This window comes from Eschrichtius robustus, chromosome 17, assembly GCF_028021215.1.
Source record: "Eschrichtius robustus isolate mEscRob2 chromosome 17, mEscRob2.pri, whole genome shotgun sequence".
In the NCBI taxonomy this organism is placed as follows: domain Eukaryota; kingdom Metazoa; phylum Chordata; class Mammalia; order Artiodactyla; family Eschrichtiidae; genus Eschrichtius; species Eschrichtius robustus.
This window is the reverse complement of record NC_090840.1, coordinates 1865375-1891390: the sequence shown is the minus strand read 5'-3', so window position 1 is coordinate 1891390 and position 26016 is coordinate 1865375. Positions and strand designations below refer to the sequence as shown.

The 26016-nt window shown below is 41.8% G+C and overlaps 1 protein-coding gene across 1 annotated transcript in view; it reads right to left on the bottom strand.

Moving 5' to 3' along the window:
• The window catches only part of SNTG1 (syntrophin gamma 1), a 331005-nt gene that overhangs the window by 49925 nt on the left and 255064 nt on the right, over positions 1-26016 (bottom strand). The window contains exons 13-14 of the mRNA XM_068525807.1: positions 7789-7905; positions 6490-6561 (exon numbers count right to left, since the gene is read on the bottom strand). Coding sequence (XP_068381908.1) covers positions 6490-6561; positions 7789-7905 — 189 coding nt within the window. The remainder of the gene's footprint in view (positions 1-6489; positions 6562-7788; positions 7906-26016) is intronic.

Here is a 26016-nt window from a genome sequence, read left to right as displayed (position 1 = left end):
GAATTCTGCGACATGAAGTTGTAATAATTCATAAATATCTTGCTCTTAGACCCACTTACATGGGGAAGGAACGCCCCCTAAACAATTAGATATCGAGAAAGACAGAGAGAGGATTTTGGTTTATCTGGAAAGCAAGATTAAATATCTTCTGTGCATTAAGTCCTTCATGACAAGAAGTGACTGAATCCTTTTATTACCACATCCTTTTCCTAAGAGATGTTTGTTTGGTTGAAGTAAGGACCTTGAATTGCTTTGGAAGCTTCATGAAAACACTCTAAGGCTGTACTTTTTATAACTAAAAGGACAAACAAACATTTGAGGAATCATCAGATCAGTCACAGAAATCATGTACAATTATTTAAAACATTTGACAAATCAGTGTTTTGTTCACCCCTGACATAGAAAATGTAATGCAAATGGTATAACTTAAGGAAAAAATAATAATGTAAGAATGATACGGATGTGTGTGTCACTATGTAAGGACAAAGGGAAATGGTGAGAACTTCCAGAATGAAAAGAAAAGTAATGATGCCTTTGAGCTTTCAAGAGTGTAAATAGGTCAATGAAACAAATTTTTAAAAATGAGATATAAGTAATTAGCACTCTGGGACTTGAAAGATGTTTTGGAAGAACAGAAATAAGTAATTTATGTAACAGTTGTGCATTTATGGAGCTCTAACAGAAGAGTGGGTACGTGCTAGCATATTAATAAATCCAAGAAAATGTTATTAAGATAACAAAAATAAAAGATAAAATCACATTTTAATCAATGATGATCACTGTATTTCGTTAAGAAAGGAAGCAGGCTGTGAATAGGGGGCTGGGTGTTCTGGATAAAGGCACTTTTGCTTTGATCTGCCTCTGGGGTTTCCAACAGACTGAGCTCAGTCAGGGGAACCTAGGTCCTCACCTAGAGCAGCAAGACTCCTCGAGTTTACAGTCGGTGAAGACTCTAAAAAAATCAGGGAAATTAATTCTATTATTGGAGGAGAAAATTTAAAACATATTTTAAGAAGCTTGGATTTTAGGAAGTGATTACACATTTTAAAGCAATACATTAAAAAACCAAGAACTGGAATCATTTTAAAATGATGTATAAAATGTAAAACAATCAATAAACCTTTTAAGAAAAACTGTTATTTAAAAAATGAAAAGGGCTACAAATATGTTCGGAAAATGCAGAGACACATCTTTTTTACTAAGATGGTCTCCCTTTCAGAACCTGAAAGACAAGCGTTTCTGCAAACATCAGCACACGATTCAACCACTCTGAATGACGTCAGTCTCCACTGCTCCCCGTGTGTCTCCTCGTGTGATGGTTGGCAGGACAATTACTATTGTAACTGCTTCCACTTCACGCGGGTAGGGCCTGTCCTTCTCTCACCAGGAAGAATCTGACCACTGGACTTGAACCCCTAAGTCCAGCTGTAGGATGAGATCCAGGTCACAGGGACACGGGGGTGTCCTCTGGGGGCAGGTGACACCGGCCCAGTTACTCGTGGTTTTCCTCATTCTAAATGTTCACTTTTGTGACTAATTTTATATTCCTACTTCTGCAATCTTTTTATTAGCGAGGCCCCCAAATTGAGTAAGTGACAGGTGCCATGACATCTGGACACCCCTGGGGACTGACACCCATACCCGAGGGCCTTTATGGTGAAGTGTGTCCAGTGCGGCCTGAGTGTGGCCTCAGTTCATTGTCTAGGCCACTGGCTTTACCACTTTCTAGAAAATATCTGCTGACCGCCCCTCCTTCTTCCTGGTTCTGCAAAAAACAACAGAATCCTAGTTTTCGGTTTTTTCCATTTTTCTCTAATCTCCGTACTGTTTGGGTTCCCCTCCGATTGTCCAGTCCTAAGTCTGAGACACGTCACATCTGCGATTTCTACTGGACACGTCAGTAGTCAGATGTGCACACTGTTGAACGCTCAGAGCTCAGGGCCGAGGTCAGGGAGCACGTGTGCCTCGGGGGCGTCAGGGTGGAAACGCCGGGGTGCCCGGGGTGCAGAGGGGATGAGATCTACTGCCGGGGAGCGGTCGGCCTTAGGTAAGAGCGGGGACGGCCGTCAGGGCAGGGCACCCATACCCGAGGGTAAGATGCCCAGGTAACCCCGCAGGCTGAGGACCTCGTAAGGAGGCGGTAGGGTCACCCCCGGGGAGCCGAAGTGTGTGTTGACGTTGCGGGAAAGGAAGGAGCTTTAACCTCCGTCCTGCTGGATTAGGCCAGAGGACGCCCCAAGGAAACACTACAGCGTGAGTGCGAGGCAGAATTAAAGGCTTTTCTGACGTCCAGACTGCGAAACGCGGTGTCTTCCTCCGGCTCCGTCCGGCTGCACCGCCGGGTGAGGGTCCGAGCTCGGGCAGTGGCTCTGCAGAAAGAGGCAGACGGGCACGAGCAGGGGGCGGGGGCTGCCCCCGCGGCACGTGGCTGACCCGAGGGTCACGGCGACCGGAACGTCTCCTCTGTGACATCTTCCGCCGCCCGACCCTCCCGCCCCCCGCCACGCGGCACGTGGCTGACCCGAGGGTCACGGCGACCGGAACGTCTCCTCTGTGACATCTTCCGCCGCCCGACCCTCCCGCCCCCCGCCACGCGGCACGTGGCTGACCCGAGGGTCACGGCGACCGGAACGTCTCCTCTGTGACATCTTCCGCCGCCGACCCTTGCTGGGACGGGTCCTCTCCGGGCCGTATCTCCGCCGCAGCCCTGGGGCCGCCTCCTCCGCGGAGCCCGGCCCATCTCACGTGGAGACAGGACGGCCGGCTCTGCCACCGCTCGCGCTCGCCCTCCTGCCGGGCCCCTCCTTCGTCCCTCAGGTAAGGTTCAGAGTCCTGATTCTCGTCTTCCCACCCGAACGCCAGCGCAAACCTCCTACCCGAGCACATCACCGCGGTGCTGAGCATTTTCAGTTGCGGCGGAGGACACACACTGCTTGCACACCTGGGCGCGCTCACACATGCCCTCCCGAGCCCGGGATGCCCCCTCCCCGCCCGCTCGCCGAACTCCTAACCCTCCCCACAACGCATCCTCCTCAGCTGAGTCCTTCATGATCGTCTACGTTTCAGTCTGTTTAGGGCCTCCCTCCAAATGACCTTCTAAATCCCCTCATCAGCTGGGCTTTCTGTGAGCTCAGGCCCCTGTACAGTTGTGCTGAATCCCTGGTACCCCGTGGGGCGATCGGCACATGAATGATACTCAACGAATATTTGATAAATGAATTAATAAATAAAAACGCATTCACAAACCAATGAACGAACTGCTAAATCTTCACAACAACCTGTGCTTTCTTCGCCCCACTGAACGGATGAAGAGGTCGACAAGTCCACAGAGCCTGACACGTCGGCAAAGGGCAACACATGGAAGTGAGAGTCGCCATTTACTGCCACGTTCCTTATTCTGAACCCTTGCTCTCCCCCTCGGTGCCGGGCTGGCTTTCCCATTCGCATTTCTTTCCTGTTTATCAACACTTATACCGAGAGAGAAAGAAGCCAGAGTACAACGTTGATGGGTACAGATTTTTGAGACAGCCTGCAAGATTCACATCTTTAGATCTGAACTTTACCAGCTGTGTGACCTTGAGTTATTTATTTAAACATTCTTTGCCTCTGTTTCCATATCTGTAAAATGGGAATAATAGGAACTGCCTCACAGTGGTGTAGTAAAGATTAAATATATTATTATATAAGCACTTAGAACAATACCTGGCACTGCACGTGAACTATATATTCCGGGTAACTATTACTGCTTCATTCTTGTTGTTATGGGTGTAGCTTTGGGTCAGAAGAGAGTGGGTTTTCCTGATTAGTGGTCCGAGGCCAGATGTTCCGTGGTCCAGATCACTGAAATGTGCCTTATGTGAGGGACCCCTTTCTGGAGAGAGAGGCCTGCCCCTCGCCCAGCTGCACAGGACTGTTACGTGGTGGGACGGGTGACTGCGTTACAGAAGGTGCCCCTTTGACTCGCTCCCCAGACCCAACCATCGGAGTCTGGGCTCCTTGGGAAGCCAGCCCTCCTCCAGGCACCGATCTGCATGCAGGAAAAGAATCCATTTCGCACTGAGCCTTACGTCCATGCCTCTGTTCTTGTGCTACGTGAAGTTTCCCTTTGTGAAAGACAATCCTCAAACGATAACGCTGTATGTCAAGTGTAAATCCAGGAAGCATGGAACGTGCCCGCTGCCCTCACGAAGAGAGCTTTCCTATATACATGCAAGGGACAGCAGACGTATATTAATCAGTGTCTGAAAATATCTCCAGGCCTCATAACCTAGGTAAAAGTTTTCCCAAAGCAACTAATAGGCTTATAACAAATTTTATGTGGGAAGACCAATGAGACGGGCTGTTTGATTTTACTCTGGGCAGACTGCTAATACGTGGGCACTTTCGGATACTCACGATAGCAGTATAAATTATTATGGCTCTTCTAGAGACAATTTAGATTCATAAACCTAGCCTCTTGACCATATCAGGATATTTCCACCCAGGATGTCCAAAATTCAGAATTTAGATTAAAGGAAATACTTTGGAAGTTAACAAAAGTTTGTGGGCAAAGATCAATTCTTTGCTGGGTTTTTTTTTTGTTTGTTTGTTTTTTTGCCTCTTTAACCAAACATGTGTGTCACCCTAAGAAAAATGTAAGGTCAATGAAAGCAGGGCTTTTTCTGCGTTTGTCTCCAGCTATTCAGTGCTTAGCCGATAACCTGGTAAGTAGCAACACTCAACAATTATCTGTTAAATAAATCAAAGAATGACGGTTGTGATATGTGTGATAGAACAAATGTGGAGGTATCTAAATGGCAAAACTCAGGTACTGGCCAAAAAATGTGGCCAAATGATGAGATAGATAAAATAAAACAATGTCATGTTTTTTGAAGAATATTAACTGACATAAAAATCTCAAGTCATATTATATGAAAAAGCAGATTCAAACCAAATTCTAACTTTGCACAAATAATTTTAAAAAGGAGAAATAAAATAATGAGTGTTTATATGGAGCCGGGCATAATTCTTAGTCTCTCCTTTAAACTTGTCCTTATAGACTGCATTATTTTTGAAAGTTCCAAATAAAGACCAGGTAGCTACTTGGAAATAATTTAAGACTAAACAACAATATAGAAATGCAGGCTGGATTACTATTATGAAAAAGTTATATTAATGTATGGATAGGGTGTGGACAAATAAACTGTTAGGGTAGTTAATTTCTGGGTTTCTTTCTTTATCTTTTCTTTCTCTCCCTCCCTCCCTCCCTCCCTTCCTTCCTTTTTTCCTTTATCTCTTTCATTCTTTTTTTTAAATTTCACTAGTTCTTTTTTTGGTAAAAAAAATAAAATTCCATTAGAAAGCTATCTCATTAGCTATTTTGGTAGTTACTTTGGAGCTGGGTACGATCTCCTTTTCTTCAGATGCTGGCACATCTTTTAGGAGTTGCCAGAACTGCTTTGCTGACAATAAACTCAAGGGTATCAGAGTTTTTCCACCACCGTTAGTCCCACAATAGAACCAAAAGCATCCACAGCGAGGGGCAAGCAATGACCTCTGTTTTTATTTAGCTCTTGTGCTCTTGTGAATGTCAGCTTTAATCTAGGATTCTTCTGGATGGAAGAAAAAATTACGAACACTTTGGAGGTAATCATATTTTCTTTGTCTCTCTGCCTTCAGACACTTCTGATTCTATTCATTATGTTGTAAATGTTCCAGCATTTTCTACTCCACTGATTCTCTAACTGGAAGAGAAATAACTGACGTAAAACACAAGGAACTTAGTTCTCCTTGGTTACACAAACGAGGTCAATCTTAACTAGGATTTAATATCAATCTGTAGTACTTCCAACCCTACAGACCCCAGATTGGAAAGGAACGAGATTATTATTTAGGTTTTATAAATCATTCCCATTTTGATTCTTAAAAATGGCCACAAAAACTGTTTGGAATTTTACAGAATTCTCAATGACTTTCCATTGCAACAATCCTGTGTACAGCACAGAAATTTAATTGATTTATGACAATTATATATTCGTTTCCACACCCAGAGAGACAACCTAACCATGAGATTTAAACATATTTTAAACATACCTTTCTTTGCATATACCTTTATATTTTCTGTATTTTCTAATTCCAAGTCTTATCCAAACCTTTCTCTCCTGTATTTTACACAGCAAATAAGACTATGGTAATAATTGAGGTTTAAACTCAAGACTATTTCCAGTTGACCTTCTGCTTCGTCCTCAAAGGACCCCTGACAAGCTTCCTCCTGTTTCCACTGCCCCCCCCCCCCCAGATGGAAGAACCTCAGAATCTGCTTCAGAATTATCGAAGCCGAGCACTTCTCTTCACTCTACTTTTTCTCTTACGTGTTTTTCTTTTCTTTGTCTTTACCTTGTATTTTCCTTCATATCCACGCATCACTCGTTTTCATGAACTACCTATTAGCCCAGAACCCCTCCTGGCCGAGGAAAAGCCATTATGATCATCACTGCTTGCTGGTCCTACCTTGAGAACCTTGCACATAATCTCGTAAACTGAAAACGTTTTCTCTGCTCGGGTCCAGTCCCACGTGGTCACCTTGAAAAGATGAGAAACTAATACATCATTTGTTTTAGAAAGATGGCCCCTGCTTTTCTCTTTATTATACGCTATGGTGCACACAGGAAGCTTCACACGTGCACTAGGCCGTCTCTAAGCTGTGAGGTTCTCCTCCTAGACGTCCTTGACCTTCAACAATGTTTCTGTTTCCTTTCTCCTAAGTTTCACACCATTTCTCTTCCTCTTTCAGCACATGTTTTATATTATAAACAACAACTTACCTTTGCTCAGTGTCTTGATATGTTTTAAGTAGTGTGTGCATTCTCTCTACGTAAATACTAAGTGTTGTTTTTTTGGGGTGGGATTAATTTTTTTATATGGGGAATATAGCCAATATTTTGGGTAACTGTAAATGGAAACTACTAAGTGTTCATATTTCACACATGTAATAGTTTTTTCTCCATTTACCACCTGTTACACGCAAAGAATACTAGATACCATATCAACGCTGGCTTTCATTTTTAAGAAAGTTATAGTTTACATCAGGAAGTCACTCCATGTTCTGAACATCGTGAAACACCAAACACCACAGTGAAGCTGTTTCACTTGTTTGTGTCTGAAACATGTATTAGTCTGTCCAGTCATAAGAAATTATTCGGAGTAGGAATAATGTAAAAGGTATAAATATTTATGTTTTTTTCCCCTGTCTTCCAGGTGATTTGAACTTTGTGTAGACATAGATACTCGAAATTACAGCAAGTCTAACCTGATCATGCCAAGACCCTATGTAGTATTAGACCTGTAAGTGAGCGGTCTGGCATTTAATATTTATAGTCAATAAATATTCATTGAGAATCTACTGTTGTGTAAAGTACATGTTTCCAAAAGCAAGACCTTAGGTGCGGCAGATCGCCATACATATTTAATACGAAGCCTGATGACGAGATATGGGATGTAACAGATTAGCACAAACACCACTGATTTGACTTAGACAGACCGGTGCCATGTAGATAAACACATTCAGCCTGTCATAAATGTCGAAACAGAAATGCCTTCTAGGTTTTTCAAGGGTTTTAAAGCCAATGTTTAATGCCAGAACATATATCTTTAGCAAGAAATTCTCAGAAGCATTTGGACTGTTTTCTATTTTTTTCTGTATCTTATTTTCGAAATATATTGGTAATATATCACTTGTTATTGTTAAGCTGATGTCACCCTGTTGTGATAATATGGGGAAAATAAGGAATGTTGAACAGAAACACTTACCGGAGGCGCCAGAAACTTATAAAGACACGAGCCCCTCAGGGCTAGGAACGTCGGCGAGTACACGCGGTCCTGGAGGGGGTCTTGTTCCCGTGTTTCACACCAGCCCATGTAGACAATCTGCAAGGAAACGGAACATGATTACCGGTCCAAAAAGCCTCATTTCAGGTGGCTTATGTGGTTTTTTTGTATCTTTTGTGGTATTTTAATTTTCTCATAAAATTATCAGTTTAAATGATGCAAAAAGTATATTAACCAGATTTACCTTCAATAAATGAGTGTGAACCACTCATAAGATTTTATAATATGTTTCCATCAATGTTTATCAACAAACAAACATGTTACCTTCATGGAACCAACAATTACATTGATAACTGATTTCTCAAGAGAAAGAATGAAAGCCAGAATATCATGGAACATAAACTTCAGTGTATAAAATGAGAGCAACAACCAGCCTAGAATTTCATATGCAGCAAAATTATTATTCTTTCCATGATTTAATAGGGCTAACCCAAATTTAGGATAATGTTATGTATCTATATTTATACTGATGGATTAGGTCTGAAAGTCACAGCAACTGGGCCCTGCTTTCTTTCAACTGACAAATATATTCAGAGAAGAGAAATATTTTGGCTTATAGTATATCACTAGTCTAACTTTGTATTTGCTTTCCATGGGGGAAAAACCCCCAACAAAACACCTTCCTATTTACACATAAGTCGTCCTCAACCTGAGAAATATTACAGGGAGGTTAATGCAGTTAAATGTTGTGTTACCATTAGCTCAGAATCACATATAAAATTATTCGGAAGCAGATGTACATATCTATTGTGCTGTTTGTTGCCTCAGCAACAATTAGGTTGAGATTCTTTTGCTTTAGAAAGTGTGAATGTCTTATTTTATGGTGACAATTAATATATTACATTCGGCCCTGAGTATTTAAGGGTTCCACACTGACGGATTCAACCAACTGCGGATTGTAAACACAGTACACAATCCGCAGTTGTTTGAATTTGCAAATTGGAACCCGCGGATATGGGAGAGGGGTTTGTGGCACTTGAGCATCTGCAGGTTTTGGTTTTGGAAACAGTCCTCTGCAGGTACCAAGGGACAGCTGTATAATCTGGATAATAAAAATAGCAGTTAGACAGGAAGAAGCAAAAATGTTAAATAAACATGTTGCACTGGTCCCTGTTTGCAGCATAAAGACAACTTTGTGGGTATTAATGACTACTGACACTAGACCCAGTAGGCATGGTCTACTCTATCTTGCTATCATATTGTACAGAAACAATTGCTTTTTTCTTTTTCCTTCAAAAGCAGATTTAATCCTCAAACGCAATACTGAGCAGATTATTCAAAACATTTGCTAAGATCTTTTATGACAAATATATGGAACACACTAGGTAATGAAATGGAAAAAAACATAGAAATGCTATTTTTAAACTTTGGGAACATTTTACCTGCTTTGAAACGTGATTCAAATTTTTCCTTGTTTTCATTTCTTTTTAAATTTAGTTATTCCATTACTATCTAGGTTTGCACATTGGTCCTTAATTTTGTTCCCTTTAGCTATTTTTAACTTTATTTGAAGGAGTTCATTCACAAGTCTTTGAATGAAATTAAGAAAACAATCTCATTCACAATAACAACAAGAGGATAAAACACTTAGGAATAAACTTAACCAAAGAGGTAAAAGACTTGTACACTGAAAATTATAAAGCATCAACGAAGGGAATTAAAGATACAGATAAATAGAAAGACATCTGTGTTCATGAACTGGAAGAATTGGTATTTTAAGATATCCATAATATCCAAAGTGACCTACCAATGCAATGCAATCCCTATCAAAATCCATACGGCTCTCTTTACAGAAGTAGGAAGATCATCCTAAAATTCACAGGGTACCACGAAAGACCCTGAACAGCCACATCAATACTGAGTAAGAAGAACAACCTAGAGGCATTACATGTGCTGATTTTAAAATGTATTACAAAATAGCAATGATCAAAGGAGTAAGATACTGGCCTAAAAGCAGATGTAGACCAATGGAACAGAATAGAAAATACAGAAATAAACCCATGCATATATGGTCCACAGATCTTTGACAAAGGTGCCAAGAACACACAATGGGGGATGGACCGTCTCTTCAGTAAATGGTGTTGGGAAAACTTAATATCCACCTGCAGAAGAATGAAATTGGACCTTTATCTTACACAGTATAAAAAATCAGTTCAAAATGAATTAGATACTTAAATGTAAGACCTGAAACCATCACAGTTTTAAACCATTATGCATTTCTGACAGCTGGTGAGGCTTTGATCCTTCACTTCTAATATAAACTCAACCCAGTGTGTATACCTGTGCCCTGAGGCACATGGCAAGGATGTTCCCTGTAACATTATTCTTAGTCCCAGCCATGTACAAATGGCTTAAAATAAACCATGTACCCTCCGATACATTCTGTAGTTGAATATAGTAACAAATTGTGATATCATAAAGGAGCAGTATACAGCAAGGAAAATGAGTACGTTATAGTTACATGCAACAACAGAAGTGAACCTCACAGAACACAGTGTTGAATGAAAGGAGATATACAACCATATATATATATATAAAACCTATATCAAATATATATATATATATATATATATATATATATATATATATATATATATATATGATTTGATTAAGATTAACTGTAGTTGCGTTTTGCAATGCATTCTTGGTTGGAATAAAAAGTACTTCAGTAAAGAAGACAAACGGTCAGGACAGTAGTTACTCTAGCAGCCTGCAAGCCAGTTGTGCGTGGGGAAGAATACAGAGGGGGAAACAGAATCTAAACCGGAAACAACCCACTTTTCTTGACCCAGATTGTGGTTACACAGGGGTTTGGCTTTTGAATAATCAAGCTGCACATCTAAGTTTTATGAACTTTCTATACATGTATTATATTTTATAAAATCCCATTTTTAAAATAGCACACACCGTGTATTATTAACAACGGTTTTATAACAAACTCATCTTAAAAATAATAGAGTTTTGTGAGTTTTATAGGAAGAAAGTCTTCCAACGAACGACAGGGTTAAATCGCCCTGTCATTCTGGGGCCATTGCCATGATCTAAAATTTTAGTTATGAATTATATCAACTTAATCATTATATTATTTCTCAATTAAGTCAGTCTTTCATTTTAATTCAATTTGATAAAACTTACAGTTTCTCTGTGTTTATGACTTCTCTGCATTGGCAAGAGGAAAAAAGAGATTAAAGTGGTGTACATAATCATGAGAAGGAAATATTTGAGCTTCCTAAGACTGTGAAATTTGAGTTTGCTGTCTCTTCCCACCTCTATAATTTGCTGGAAGCTGAAATATTAAGAATGATATACTGATATTTTTCAAGAATTATCTTTAAATACAATTTTATTAGTTTGAGCTGAGTATAGCTTGGAGGAATGAGCTGAAGATGTAACTAATAAAGATGGGATCATCGGATCTGTAAGGGATATTTCTTCATGCTTGTTCTCCGGCCAAAGATCGGCCTAATCACTGTCTATGCCAAGGAAAAGGGTTGTTCTCAGTTCTGCAGAAAGACCAAAAGGCACTTGCTGTTTCTCATCATTACCTTGACTCCTGTGAAATGATTATATGGTTGAGGAGACATAAATGCATTTTCAGAAAATTCATCCTACACTTGTCACAGCAAATAATAACTCTAAAGAAACACTGTATCACTTAATCTTACTTTCAAAAAAGAAACAAATGAGCAGTATAGGCACAAGGATATTTCAAATAGAATATTTTAGAAACAAGTAGAATTAAAAGAAAATAGTTTCCTATACCTATGAAATGACAAGCGAACTGCCAACCATGTATCACACACTTTTCAGATAAATATTTCGAAGACTTGCCTATTTTTTCAGCTTTATTGAGGTATAAATTGACAAATAAAAATGTAAAATAAGGACCAGAGCAAGGCGAATGAGGCATTCTACTCGAATGCACCAAAAACACTCAGTAACCAAGACAAGTAATATTTTAAAAATTCAAACTGCAAACTGTCACCAGCAAAGCCCATTAACAATTCCCAGGAAATAAAAATAGAATCTGGGTAATAAAATAATGGTGTTATAATTTAGAGACCCATTGACAGGCCAACTTTCTCCATCTCGCAGCCGGTATTGGGGCCAGGGTGTACTACATAGGAAGATTAAATGTTTTCGGGTTGCGGATGATACCCAGAAAACTTCCAATTCTGCAGAATGCACCCTAATGGCCTACCCCCAAACAAAAGGGGCACTGGAAGGGAGAATCCCACACAGTCCCCGCAGCGGGGTGGAAATGGCAGATCCTGGCCACTACCCTCCAAGGCACATGGTTTGAACAGATGTTGAATTATGGGGCCCAGGGGCTCCTAAGCGGGCGCTCTGACTGACCCTCAAGGAGCCCTGGCAGACATTGGACGTAGGGGGAAAGCCTGTAGAATTCTTAGTCAACACTGATGCCACTTACTCAGTAATGAACACGAGATCAGGCACACTCAGTCACAAGAGCTGTAAAATAATGGGGGTATCAGGGGAGGCCCAAGAATGAGCATTCATAGAGTCATTAGACTACAAAGTGAACAAAACATACCCTTACCCATTCCTTCCTATGTGTTCCCCAAAGCCCTATACCCATGCTAGGAAGGGATTTAAAAAAAATGTAAAATATTAAAGTGATTTAATATACACATATATTGTGAAAGAATGCTTCCCATCTAGTTAATCAACATATCCATCAACTCGCATATTTACTTATATATATGTATACACACACACACACACACACACACACACACACACACATATATATATATAATGTTTGGTGAGGACATTTAAGTTCTAATCTCTTAGCAAATTTTAAATATACAATACTGTGTTATCAACCATAGTCACCGTGTATACCTTAGGTCCTTAGATCTTGTTTATCTTATACATGAAAATTTGCACCCTTATACCAATCTCTCCCCATTTCCTTCACCCCCGCCAGCTGCTGGAAAGCATTTTCTACCCTATATTTCTATGAGCTTGACTTTAATTTTTTTTATTCCACATATAAGTGATACAGTGCATTATTTATCTTTCTCTTTTAGCATAATGCCCTCAAGCTTCATCCATGGCAGGATTTCCTTCATTTTCATGGCTAAATAATATTCCACATATGTGTGTGTACATATGTATATGTGTGTGTGTGTGTGTGTGTGTGTGTATTTATATATATATATAAACTTGCATGTCCTTTATCCATTCATGTATTAACAGTTTGTTTCAATATCTTGGCTATTGTAAATAACACCACAGTGATATGGGAGGGCAGATATCGCTTCAAGATCCTGTTTTCATTTCCTTTGAAAATATACCCAGATGTGGCATTGCTGGATCATATGGTAGTTCTATTTTTAGTTTTTTGAGGAACCTCCATACTGTTTACCATAGTGGCTGCACCTGTTTACATTCCCACCAACAGTGTAGGAGGGTTCCCTGTTCTCCACACCCTCATCAATACTTATCTTTTGATTTTGGCCATTATAACAAGTGTGAGGTGATATCTCACTGCGGGTTTTGATTTGCATAAACGTTTTTAAGCTACATGTGAAAACACACCCAATACATGAAGCCTGTGCTGCACAGCAACATTTTATTCTTTAAATTTTGATCATTTTATTGTACATTATTTTTTCTTGTTTTAAATAGACTTTATTTTTTAGAGCAGTTTTAGGTTCCCAGCCTCACTGAGTGGACGGGACAGAGACTTCCTGCAGACCTCCTGCCCTGACACCTACAGCCTGTGCGCCTCCACCCACTATCAGCGTCCCCCCACCGGACGGCACACTTGTTACAACTGCTGATCCTACGTAGACACATATTATCGCCCAAAGTCCATGGCTTACGTTAAGGTTTGCTCTTGGTGTTGTACATTCTATAGGCGTTAACAAATGTGTAGGGACATGTATCTACCACTATGGTATCATACAGAATAATTTCACTGCCCTAAAACCCTTGTGCTCAGCCATTTCATCCCTCCCTACTTAACCCCTAGAAACCAATGATCTTTTTACTCTCTCCATAATTTTGCTTTTTCCAGAATGGCATATAGTTAGAATCAAACCGTATGTAGCTTTTTCAGATTGACTTCCTTCACTTAGTGATACACAGCTAAGTTTCTTCCATGTCTTTCATGGCTGGATGGCTCATTTCATTTTATCACTGAATAGCATCCCACTGTCTGGATGTACCACAGGTTACTTATCCTTTCACCCACAGAAGACCAACTTGGCTGCTTTCAAGTTTGGGCCATCACGATAAAAGTGCTGTACACAGCAATGTACAGCTTTTTGTGTGGACATAGGTTTTCAACTAATTTAGGTAAATACCAAGAAGTGTGATTGCTGAAATGTACGGTAAAAGTATACTTAGTTTTGTAAGACACAACCCAACTGTCTTCCAAAGTGGCTGCACCATTTGCATTCCCACCAGCAGTGGATGAGAGTTCCTGTTGCTCCACACCCTCACCAGCGTTCGGTGCTTGTCAGTGCTCTGGATTTGGCCATTGTAATAGGTGTGTAGTGGTATCTCGTTGTTTTAGTTTGCATTTTCCTGATGACATCTGATGGGGGCCATATTTTCATATGTTTACTTGCCATCTGTATATCTTCTTTAGTAAGGTATCTATTAATGTCTTTGGCCCACTTTTAAGTTGTTTGTTTTCTTATTGTTGAATTTCAAAAGTTCTTTGTATATTTTGGATAACAGTCCTATATCAGATATGTGTTCTGCAAATATTTTCTCCCAAACGGTGGCTTCTTCTCATCCTATTGATAGTGTCTTTTGCAGAGCAAAGGTTTTTCTTTTAATGAAGTTCAGTTTAGCAATGATTTCTTTCACAGATCCTGCCTTCGGTGCTGCCTCTAAAATGTCATCACCATATCCAAGGTCATCTTGATTTTCTCCTACGTTGTCTTCTAGAGGTTTTATGGTTTTGCATTTTACATTTGGGTCTGTGATCCATTTACAGTTAATTTTTGTGAAGGATGTAAGGTCTGTGTCTAGGTCTTTTTTTTTTTTTTTTTTTTTTGCGTGTGGATGTCCAGTTGTTCCAGCGCCATTTGTTGAAAAGACTACCTTTTCTCCACTGTATTGCCTTTGCTCCTTTGCCAAAGATCAGTTGACTATAAATGTGTGGTTCTATTTCTGGGCTCTCTACTCTGCTCCATTGATCTACTTGTTTATTCTTTCACCAGTACCACACTGCCTTGTTCACTGTAGCTTCAAAGTAAAATTTGAAGTCAGTGAGTGTTAGTCCTCTGAATGAGTTAATCTCCAGTATTATGTTGGCCATTCTGGGTCTTTTGCTTCTTCATAGAAACTTCAGAAGCAGTCTGTCAATATCCACACAATACCTTGCTGAGATTTTGATTGGAATTGGCAACATTTAATAATAATTTTTTTTTTTTTTTGGCTGCACCAGGCAGCATGCGGGATCTTAGTTTCCAGACCAGGGATAGAACCTGTGCCCCCTGCAGAGGGAGTGCGAAGTCTTAACCACTGGACCACCAGGGAAGTCCCTAACAATTCTTTTTATATATGTATCCAAAGTTTGCTTGGGGGGGCTAAAGGGAGGGGGATGTACTTTAGAAGATACAATACGCCATGTAACAACATATTCTAATAAAGAATAAAATGGAAGCAAATGGTAAATTCTTGAAGCAAAATGATCATAGCACACGAAGTCCTTCACATTTCTTAACATGGGTCCACTAATTTGTCTTTAACTTTTTCTCAGCCAAAGTGAAGCCAGACAGACTTATCTGATCTCCCTGGGCTAGTGTGGCCCCTGGTCCCTCGGTATCAGTGTCCTCTGGGAACCTGTTAGGAATGCACAGTCTCATGCCCTATCCCAGACCTACTTAGTCGGAAACCATGGGGCTGGGGCCCAGCACTCTGTATCTTAGCAAACCCTCCGGCAGATGCTGATGCTGCCTCGATTTCTGGCATATTTATCGCTGAGTCAGGGAGGAAACCATCTGATTATGTTATAATCCCAACAGCTGGTGAGGCTGTGTATTACTGAGAACGGTGTTTGTTACTTAGGACAGAAGAAGCCATAAGGAAAGTATTCGAGCACTGCTGACCCTTGAACAACATGCATTGAACTGTGAAGGTCCACCTATATGTGGATTGTTTTCAACGGTAAATCTTACAAGACTCCATGACTCTAGTTGCTTGAATCCGCACTTGTGGAACCGCGTATATGGAGGAAACTTGGCTACAGAGGGCCGACTGTAAAGCTATATGCAGATTTTCCACGGAGAGGGGGTTGGCACCCCTAACCCCATGTTGTTCAAGGTCAACTGTACTTGAAAGAGAAAAAGAAATGCAGGGTTCTTGGTGAACAGGGGATTTCCAAACACAACAGTGGTGGACAAGCTTGTTGAAGACCCATCCCACTCCCAGGAACAGCTGGAATAAAAGAGGCAAAAAACCTAAAATGCGGATAAAACCATTTTAGAAGATATTTCAGTGTTATCAAGGCACAAAGACGTAAGCAGCCCAGCTCCTAGTGGAAGGAAAGCTCAGATGGGTGAGGACCCTTTCGGGGTCACTTCCCGGCTTCAGGGTCTGTCCCTTGTGAGCTGGCTCCCGGGGGCTGAAATGGTGGGTCTCAGTAGATTCAAGGTTTAAGTCACACATGTCGGATTTCAGTTCCTTCCAAGAAAAAACTCAGCAGGATATAACATAAGAGTAAACATAAATGAGTAACAGGCCAGGCCTCATAAAGATGGGAGCCTCGTTCACAAGCACTCAATCCTGATTGGGGTTAAACTGTACTTCTGATTTTATTTTGCCAGAAATAAAAGTAACACTCTCTGAAGGAAGATAACATCCTCTGGAGCCTCAAGTCACATATATGATTTTTACATGCAACGTCTACTCTTTATGCAATATTGAGAAGCCATACAAGGAGGCAAAATTAAATAGAATTCAGAAAATCAGGAGAGAAAAGACAATAGGGGAAGCACACATGCATAGAAGACTCAGATTTTGGATGTACCAGATTCAGAGTTCAAAACTTCTATACTCAGTATCCTCAAAATTTAGATGACTAGTTCAAAAATTGTATCAGATAACTGGAAATTACAAAATAAAAAGACACACACCTAGAAATAAAAATAGAAGAGCTGACACTTCAGCTCAGTATCAAGACGTGTAGAAGTTTACATAGAGCTGAAGAGAGGAGCACAGAATTAAGTGAATTTAACACTGCATACGAATCAGCATAACAATCAGTTGCATTTCTATGCTCAAGGGGTAGACCATTTTTCGACCCCTTGAGTGTGTGTACGTGGGTGTACACAGCTGATTAGCAGAAGTTTAAACGTTACAACTAAAAGCAGGTGGAGTAACAGATGCTTCCCGAGGTCACAGTGATCGAAGATGGATACAGAGGCCAGAGAATAAGAATCCTTGCGGTACTCCTCCCCCTGCAGACCTTCAGAATTCACCTCAAATCCCTGAATCAGGGCTTCCCTGGTGGCCCAGTGGTTAAGAATCCGCCTGCCAATGCAGGGGACACAGGTTCGAGCCCTGGTCCGGGAAGATCCCACATGCCGCGGAGCAGCTAAGCCCGTGCGCCACAACTACTGAGCCTGCGCTCTAGAGCCTGCGAGCCACAACTACTGAGCCCATGCGCCTAGAGCCCGTGCTCCGCAACAAGAGAAGCCACCACAATTAGAAGCCCGCGCACCATAAAGAAGAGTAGCCCCCGCTCGCCGCAACTAGAGAAAGCCCACGCGCAGCGACGAAGACCCAATGCAGCCAAAAATAAATAAATAATAAATAAATTTATATATTAAAAAAAATCCCTGAATCAAAGGAGCAGAGATGCGTGTCTTCCAAATCACAACCACCTCTACGATCCACCGGCCTTTATTTCAGACTGCAGCATCCAGGGCACCTAAGAACCACGTCTGCTTCTGATCTTGTTTCCAGCAGACTGTGACACAAGCGTGTCTGCTCTGGTGACGCTATGTGGCCATGGCAACCACGGCGCACCTCACCGGAGTTTCCCCTCAGCATCTTCTGGGGGGGAGCCTGGACCAGGCCCCCCGCCTTCTACTAGGGGTGCCCCCTGTCTCCTCCGCCCCTTGTTCACCTGCTCAGCGACACCCTCCCAGCACCTGAGGCCATTTTGCTTAAGAAACGGGCCAGACTATGTCCCGTCACAGCCTTGACGTTCTGTGGCCTCAAGGCCACCCTCCCCCTGGGAGCGAGGCCGGTCCGCCGCCCACCCGCAGGGCAACAGCCAAGGCCTCGGGCACTTCTCCCGGGAAGACCCCTCTCCCGGCCGCGCTGCTACCGTCGGGGCCTGGTGTCTGAGGAACGCCCCACCAGGTGATCTTATGTTTGTGGCGGCTCTTACAAAACGTTTGCTGTGTTAATGTTCCTTTAGGAGAAATTTTTAAAAATGAATTTCAAGGAGAGCTTTAAATGGAAAAAAAAAAAAGTTGTAAAATTAGCTAGATGTCCCCTGAGTGGTCAGGCAGAAGCGGAAAGTACTGCTCACCGTGGGGAAGGGCACCGGCTTGATCGCGAGTTGACAGGTGAACTTTTATCACGTTTAGATCGGCTGCAAGAACCCGGCTCCTCTCCCGCCTGCAGCCGCTTCCCTGAAACCCTCTGCCGAGCCAGCGATTCTGGAGCAGCGCCGGGCCCCTCGCACGGGGACCACGGCCGGCGCTCGCATTTGTCACCGCAAAGCGCTGGCTACAGGGGCTTCTTGCAAGACATGGAAATTTAGCAGCTTGGGGCTCTGCCAGGGTGCTTTGGAGAGAAGCGATCAGGCAAGGGGAAAGGGATCCCAGTGCCAGCAAGAGGGAGCGGGTAGAGGCAGGGGGCCGGGGGCGCGGACAGGGCTGGGGCCTGCTTTCTGCCGACCTGTCGGTGTCACCCGAACCACGTTGCTCTCCTTAGGCCGGCTTTTATCTGACAATTATAAAGTAAATCTGGGCCACCGTGATTCACAGTTAAAGAGGAAAACTCTCTCTCTCTCTCTCTCTATATATATATATACATACACATACACACATATATGTGTATACGTTCACAATTCAAGAGGAAAACAATACATACACATATATGAATACATATATACTGTTTTCCATATGTATTTGTGAATTATATATATACATATTTGCCAAGAGATATAGCAGATATAAAGGCATGCAAAGCTTCTGTGTATAAAGGTAACATTTTCAGCTGATTGTAACCTGTGTCTTTTTCCTTTCCCCACTCCAAAATTGCAGTAATTCGTTCAAGCCTCTGTCACAAACATCTGGGGAACAGCAGTGAACTGAATACACAATGCAGTAGTACAACTTAGATTGCACTTTGGAGGACTGAGAATAAAATAGAAAAAAGTAAAACATCTGTTATGTTATAGAGCAAGGGACTGCAAGGGAAATGAGGTAAATGAGTCAGGGAAGGGAAGACGGGAAGTGCTGCGAGGGGGCTGGCATTTCCCACAGGGTGACCGACCACAGGGTCTCCCAGAGGGGACATTTGAGGACAGGTGTGGAGCAGCAGAGAATCCGCCAGAAGGCAGAGCGTGGAGACAGAGGGACCACCAAGGCACCGCGGGAATGCAGGCGCCTGCAGGACCACCTGGGGGCTGAGAGGCCAGGCAGCTGGAGAAGGTGGTCTGGAGAGAATAGCTGATGATGAGATGAGATTGACCATGACCTCAGATGCCCCCCCGCAGGCCCCGGGGGGCCCTGGCTTTACTGAAGGACTCACGGTGGAGGTATTTTGGACGGTGGAGCTGAACTGAAATTGCGTGTGCATGTGTGTGCGCACGCATGTGGACAGAGATGCAGGAGCGCTAAGTGACAACTCAGTGGGAACGCGCTCGGTGCCTGTCTCCGCCTTTAGTAAGATGAAGAGTCGGGGAAGGAATGACGCACCACTTTAGGAACTACAGGATCCAACGATCCTGCACAGGAGACCCAGAGAGCACAGGAGGTGAGAAGAATGCAGATTCAAAGTTGCAGGAAGAAGCGGCTTGCAGGTGACCTTGACTGGTCTCTGTGAACCTCTCCATGTTCAGAGTGGGAGGCTGACAGAGGGAGCAAAAGCCTGGGGTGCAAACAGCACAAACCAAGACACCTCTCCGCAGGGGACGTGTCCCTGCCTGAGTCTAAGTACAGTCCTCCTACGGCTGAAGCTTTCACGACACAAATTAACTAACCCATGTTTTTCAATTAAATTTCAATACTTGCTTTTGTATTGCTGAATCAACGTCTCAAGCAATTTGCCAAATCTCATTTTGGTGGTGAGATTAAAATGTGCTCAAGCCCACAGTGACAGCACCCAGGACGTGTCATGGTTGCAGCCACGGAAACAGGAGGACACGGCATGAGGACTGGTCGTGAGAAGTGAAATCCCGTATGTCGCTTAACAAACACCTTTGCTGATAAATAAATGTCTATGGAGAAAGGAAACTCTCATCAGAATGGCTGGTTGAAAAGGTTAAAAGTCTTAAGGCATCATTATAACCTAAAAGATCTGTTAATAGTTACAGGTTATAAATATTCAGGCCTGGGGGTTTCATTGATACTTTATTTCAATATAAGTATTTCTTTAAATATGTATTACTGTAGCAGAGATGTAGTGGAATTTTGCTGTCAAAACTATGCATGCAAATAGGACATCGTACGTAGGACTGTAGAGGATTCTGTGGGGATCAACGAAACGTGTTTTAGTAGACTAAGCTAATGTGTATTTGAAATTAATATGGAAGCAATCAAATCAAATCACATTTCTTACAATCCATTTTAATTTCATTGCTATGCTGACATTACAATTTTTTTCTGCTACATAATTTCAGAGGAAAAAAACCAATAAGTTCCACATATACAAGAAGTTTATGAAGGGAATCAAATTACTAAAAATTTAGAGAGCTTATAGTGAGGCTTGGCCTAATTTCCCATTCTGATAAACACCAGTGACTACAGGACCGTTGTGAAAATAAATAAGCTATTGAAATATAGAAATAGTTTTTTCTGAAAAGCATTTTTGTCACTAACAGATATTTCATAACAGAACAATTAGTTTCTCCTTCTACAGAACCTTCAACTTGTATTTCCATTTAGTGTATTTTTAGTTTCCATGTTTGCATAAATAATACATTCTCCTTAATACCAGGCTGTAGTTAAGTTCTTACTCAATTGAAATGATGTTATAAAAGCTCCAATAACTGAATAAATAAGAAACAAACAAGAGCAACAAGCATTTTTCAGCTTTTTGAGCATAATCACGATCTTTTTTCTCTAACCTCAGTTAATCAAATCAATCATGAATACAGATCTGGACAGAGGTAATCTACACATAGAGTCAATGTTTATGACTTTGTAGAAACCTGATACTATTTCACTGGTGCAGGAAAACCGCTGTTATAGCAAACCCCATCCTCAACTCTGATTCTAATTATCAAATAAATTCTCAGTGATGTAAAACTGTCTAAAGCGGAAAACTTGAGAGAGGCTTCTTCTGTTGGAAAGAACGTCTGCTGAGATGAACTACGCTTACTTCCTCTTCCGGAATGGAGGGGGGTGTCCGTAGAACCTCAAGAAGACTCTCAAGAAGAGCTCAGCTCCTGAAGAGTAACTGCTTTCCTTCATCCTCTATGTATGTACCGTGTAAGGTGTTTTCTACTAAGACAGCAGAGGAGAGACCTTTTCCTGCTCCTCCTGTTTCCACTGGAGTACCCAGTGTTTTATAAAAAGATTTTGGAACTTCACTCCTTGCTTTTTCACTCAAAAATCATAGCAGAAGGCAGATGGGAAAACCCCACATTGTTACATGATACCTTTGGATCTACATTTATTTATAAATAATTACATATTTGGTACTTTATACTGGCGCTTCATCTTCAGATACCAACACCTGCATTAGTTTCCTGTTGCAGGAATGTAAAAATTACTGCCAACTTGGTGGCTTAACACAGCACAAATTTGTTATATTACGGTTCTGTTGGTCAGAAGTCTACAACCGTTCTCGCGGAGCTGAGATCAAGATGTCAGCAGGCTGCATTCCCATTTCTTCACCTTTTCCAGCTCACAGAGGCTGCTTGCATTCCGTATCTCATGACCCCCTCCTCCATCCTCAAAGCCAGCACCAAGGCATCTCTGCCCTGCTTCCATGGTCACACAGTCCCTATAATTTCTTTCTCTCTCATTCACTCACCCGAGCCTGGAAAGGTTCTCTGCCTTTAAGGACTCATGTGATTTCATTGGATAAACCAAGATAATACAGGACAATGTCTCCGTCGCAATATTCTCTACCAAAATTACGTCTGAAAAGTCCCCTTTTCCGTGTAAGGTAATATATTCATAGGTTCCAGGGATTAGGACATGACACCTCTTTGGTGGCCATTATTTTGCTTCTCATATTATTGGTGACGTATTTTTTAAAGCAATGCAAAAATCAGTGTGTTGAGAAAATGTGCTCGAGAAACTTATCCTTGATACATTAGTGTGGATTAAAGGAAATATTTCAAAGAGAATTACACTATGATATTTTAAATTAATTCCTGCATCTTAAAATACTTTAATTAGACAATAACTTAATATCTAGATAGACAGTTATATTTGAATAATTCTTTGAAAAATTAAATAAACCCAACATTGATATGACTCATTTAAATACGTTAGCAAATAATCCAAATTGGTCCTGGGATATTTTGTCACTTATCTTCCCTTGTCAAAAAGATAAGGCATCCAATTCTGTGTCTTGCTTGGATCAGAGATAAAACAGGAGCCTGTCATTGACTGAAGACTGTACTAATTGCTGTGGTGAAACACGGTTTATGAAACCTGTATCGTAAGCCTGTTTCTGCAATTCACTTGCCTCCTGACCTTGGGAAAGTCATTTAACCAAGACAGTATTTTAAGCTCCTCAAAAGTAAGGATGAATTATTTATATTGGGCCATTAAAACCTAAAAAAGTTTAGCTTATAGACATAACAGAAAGAGAATGCATTGAACAAAATTAACCTTTTGAGGTCTTTCTCTGTGTAAAATGAGAAAACTAAACTCAAGAATTTATAAAGCCAACTCTAAATTAAAGACTTATAAACTTATGTTTACCGGGGGGGGGGGGGGAAGGGGGGGAGGGATAAATTGGGAGACTGGGATTGACATATACACACTACTATATATAAAATAGATAACTAATAAGGACCTACTGTATAGCACAGGGAACTCTTCTCAATACTCTGTAATGACCTATATGGGAAAGGAATCTAAAAACGAGTGGATATATGTATATGTATGACTGATTCACCTTGCTGCACACCTGAAACTAACACAAACCTTGTAAATCAATTGTATTCCAATAAAAATTAAAAAAATAAAGACTTTATAATTGTAATGAATATGACTGTATAATAAGAAACTTTTATTCATCACAAGTCACCTGAGCCCAAAGCAAGCAAGGATAACATGCTAAGATTCAGAGATAATTTTAGTAATGAAGTTGAAAAATACAGCGAGGTATCCAGAAGGGTTACGTATGCTAGGCTTCTTTTCAGGTAAGTATGACCATGTGATTAGAACCACCAGTGGGTTGGGGGCTGAGGTGATGCGGACCACTTCCAGGCTAGGCTCCTGTATCCTGTTCTTCCAACTGGATGCATTTTGATACCAAGACCCTGGCAGGTGGCGGAGCTACAGGACGAGTTCCCGGATCACAGTGAGGAAGGAATTTGCCTGTCTGTTCAGAACACCTATCAGGGACTGTTAGTGAGAAAAAAATTAACCTTATATTGTGTTTGAGACATTACACTTTTGGTACTCTCTGTTACGGCGGCTTACTCACCCTAACTAATATAACGGTTAGAGAAATGAGTATTGTTATAATTAATTAATTATTTTCTCAAATGTTAAAAGCATTATTATAATTCTTCAAAATTGCTTTTATGATCTAATGGTATGGGGGTCTATCTCAGGAACCAAGCATAGGTATCTCCTCAAAACTTAGTGTCTTACTTATGCAAATAGAAGACGATGACTACATTAGTTCTTCCTTTCTAAGATGTCATCAAATCCTTACTGGCCACCTAATCTTGCCAGACACCATAAAGGATATGGGAAATGAAGAGATTAATTCATGCAACTAGTACTAGTTGAGTCTCCAGATTATCGTGGGATCCTGTTCTAGGTGATCACGCAGAAGTTTTAAGAGAATCCCTAAGAATCATTTAGAATTTTTGAAGGACTAATAAATCTATTAAAGAGAATAGAAGGTTTTTAACAAGTGACGCTACCATGCCGCCTGATGGCCCATAGCTCTGCGTAATGCCCTTCTCTTAAGTGTTCGTAGGGAACAATGAATAGCATAGATGCCACTTCCTTAATTACATGGTGACTTTATATGGTGACGATGAAGAGATATTGCATATGTAATTAAGGCCTCTAATCAGTTGAGTTTAATTTAATCAAAAGGAAAATGATCCTGGAGGAGCTGAATGATGTAAGCCCTTTAAAGGAGATTGGAAACAGCAGGGACAACGCCCACTGGCCTTAAGGAAGCCAACATGGTGGAGAGAACCATGTGTTAGGAATGGCGGGCAGCCTCTAGGAGCCGAGGGTCTCAGAGGACTCCAGGCCTCATGTGAGATAATAGCGGAGGCCAGAACCGTGACTGCAGCCTTGTGAGACCCGAGCAGAGGATCTGGCAAAGCCGAGCTTGGACCCTTGACCAACAGAAACTGTGAGATAATAAGCGTGTGTTGTTTAATGTCACTACATGCATGGTCACTTGCTGTACCACAGTGGAAAACTAACACAGCTTTTTGTACCAGAAGTAGAGTTCTGCTTTAATAAATACCCAAAAGGTGGGAGCAGCTTGGAATTGAGAAGCGGTGGGTGGAAGCTGGAAAAGTATGGGGTGAAGCACAAGAGAGGGAGCCTAGATCGCATCATAAAAGCCTGCATCAGCTGGAACTGACTGTGGGTAGAAATCTGAACTTGGGGAAGCTACCTGCCAAGAGAGCTCAGAAGAAAGTCAGGAACGTGTTACTGGAAACTGGAAGACAGTGTAGCAGCAGGAAGCTTGGTGAAACTGTTTCCTGCAGTTATGCGGAAGAAAAACTGTCAATAATTATACATACCTGGTTACACACCTATGGAGATTTTCAGCAAAATGTTGAAGATGCTGCCTGGTTTCTTCTTGCCTCGCACATAAAATGTGAGAGGAGGGAAGGAAGGGAAGAGCTTGGTGGAGAACAATCAGATACAACGAACCAGGGCGTGGCGACTCTCAATATTCTCTGCTTCTCCAGATGCCCAAATACGATAAAAGTTGGGTGGCTCTTGAAATTTTAGCACAGAGGAAATACTAGGTGTGTGATCTACAACCTTTCCCCCAAATCTTAGAAGGATCAACACTTCTCGCGGAGGGTCCTTTCCAGGGATTAAGAAAGTGCTCAGCGATCTCATCAGCTAAACTGGAGGGTCTCTAGGGGTCTTAAAGGTATTGTCTCCAGACATCTCAGCAGAAGACTGAGAAAGACCTTCTCAGAAAGATCTGTGAAGTTAGCTTTTGTCCTGAAGAGTGAACGCTTTTGAAATCTATGAGAGATCTAGGAATTAGTAAGAAAGCTGTTTCAGCAGAAACACCACCAGCTTGACCCACAGAGGGACAGAGCGAATACAGAATTAAAGGAGCCTCTTGGAATCCCTAAATTCCCTTAGCAGGAAGCAGTTGATGAAACTACTCAGGTGCAAATGTGGGTTTCCTTTCATGAAAAAGGAAAGAGTGATTCCGAGGATCAGGAGCCCAGAGGGTGGAGTCAAGAGCGAGAGAGACCGCAGCACGCGCCATGCTAGAAAGCAAGGAGCACTTTTTCCCTTTTCGTCATTCTTCCTTATGAAACGTTACGTGCACCCCCTTCTCATCTCCCAGGTGAACCAGGTCCAGTGCTGACTATTCACCGGGTTTCTCTCCATAGTGCCTATAAATTTCCCCTCTTTGATGCTCAGTGCAGGGGAATTTCTGTAACTGTTGTCAGAAAAGGGTCAGACCTTTCTGCTGCCCCAGCACAAATCTAGCTGCTACAGGGGGACAGACCTGAGGCTACAGCCAGAGGGCTGGGCAAGGCTGCCCCACCTGAAGGACAGCCAAGAACATCAG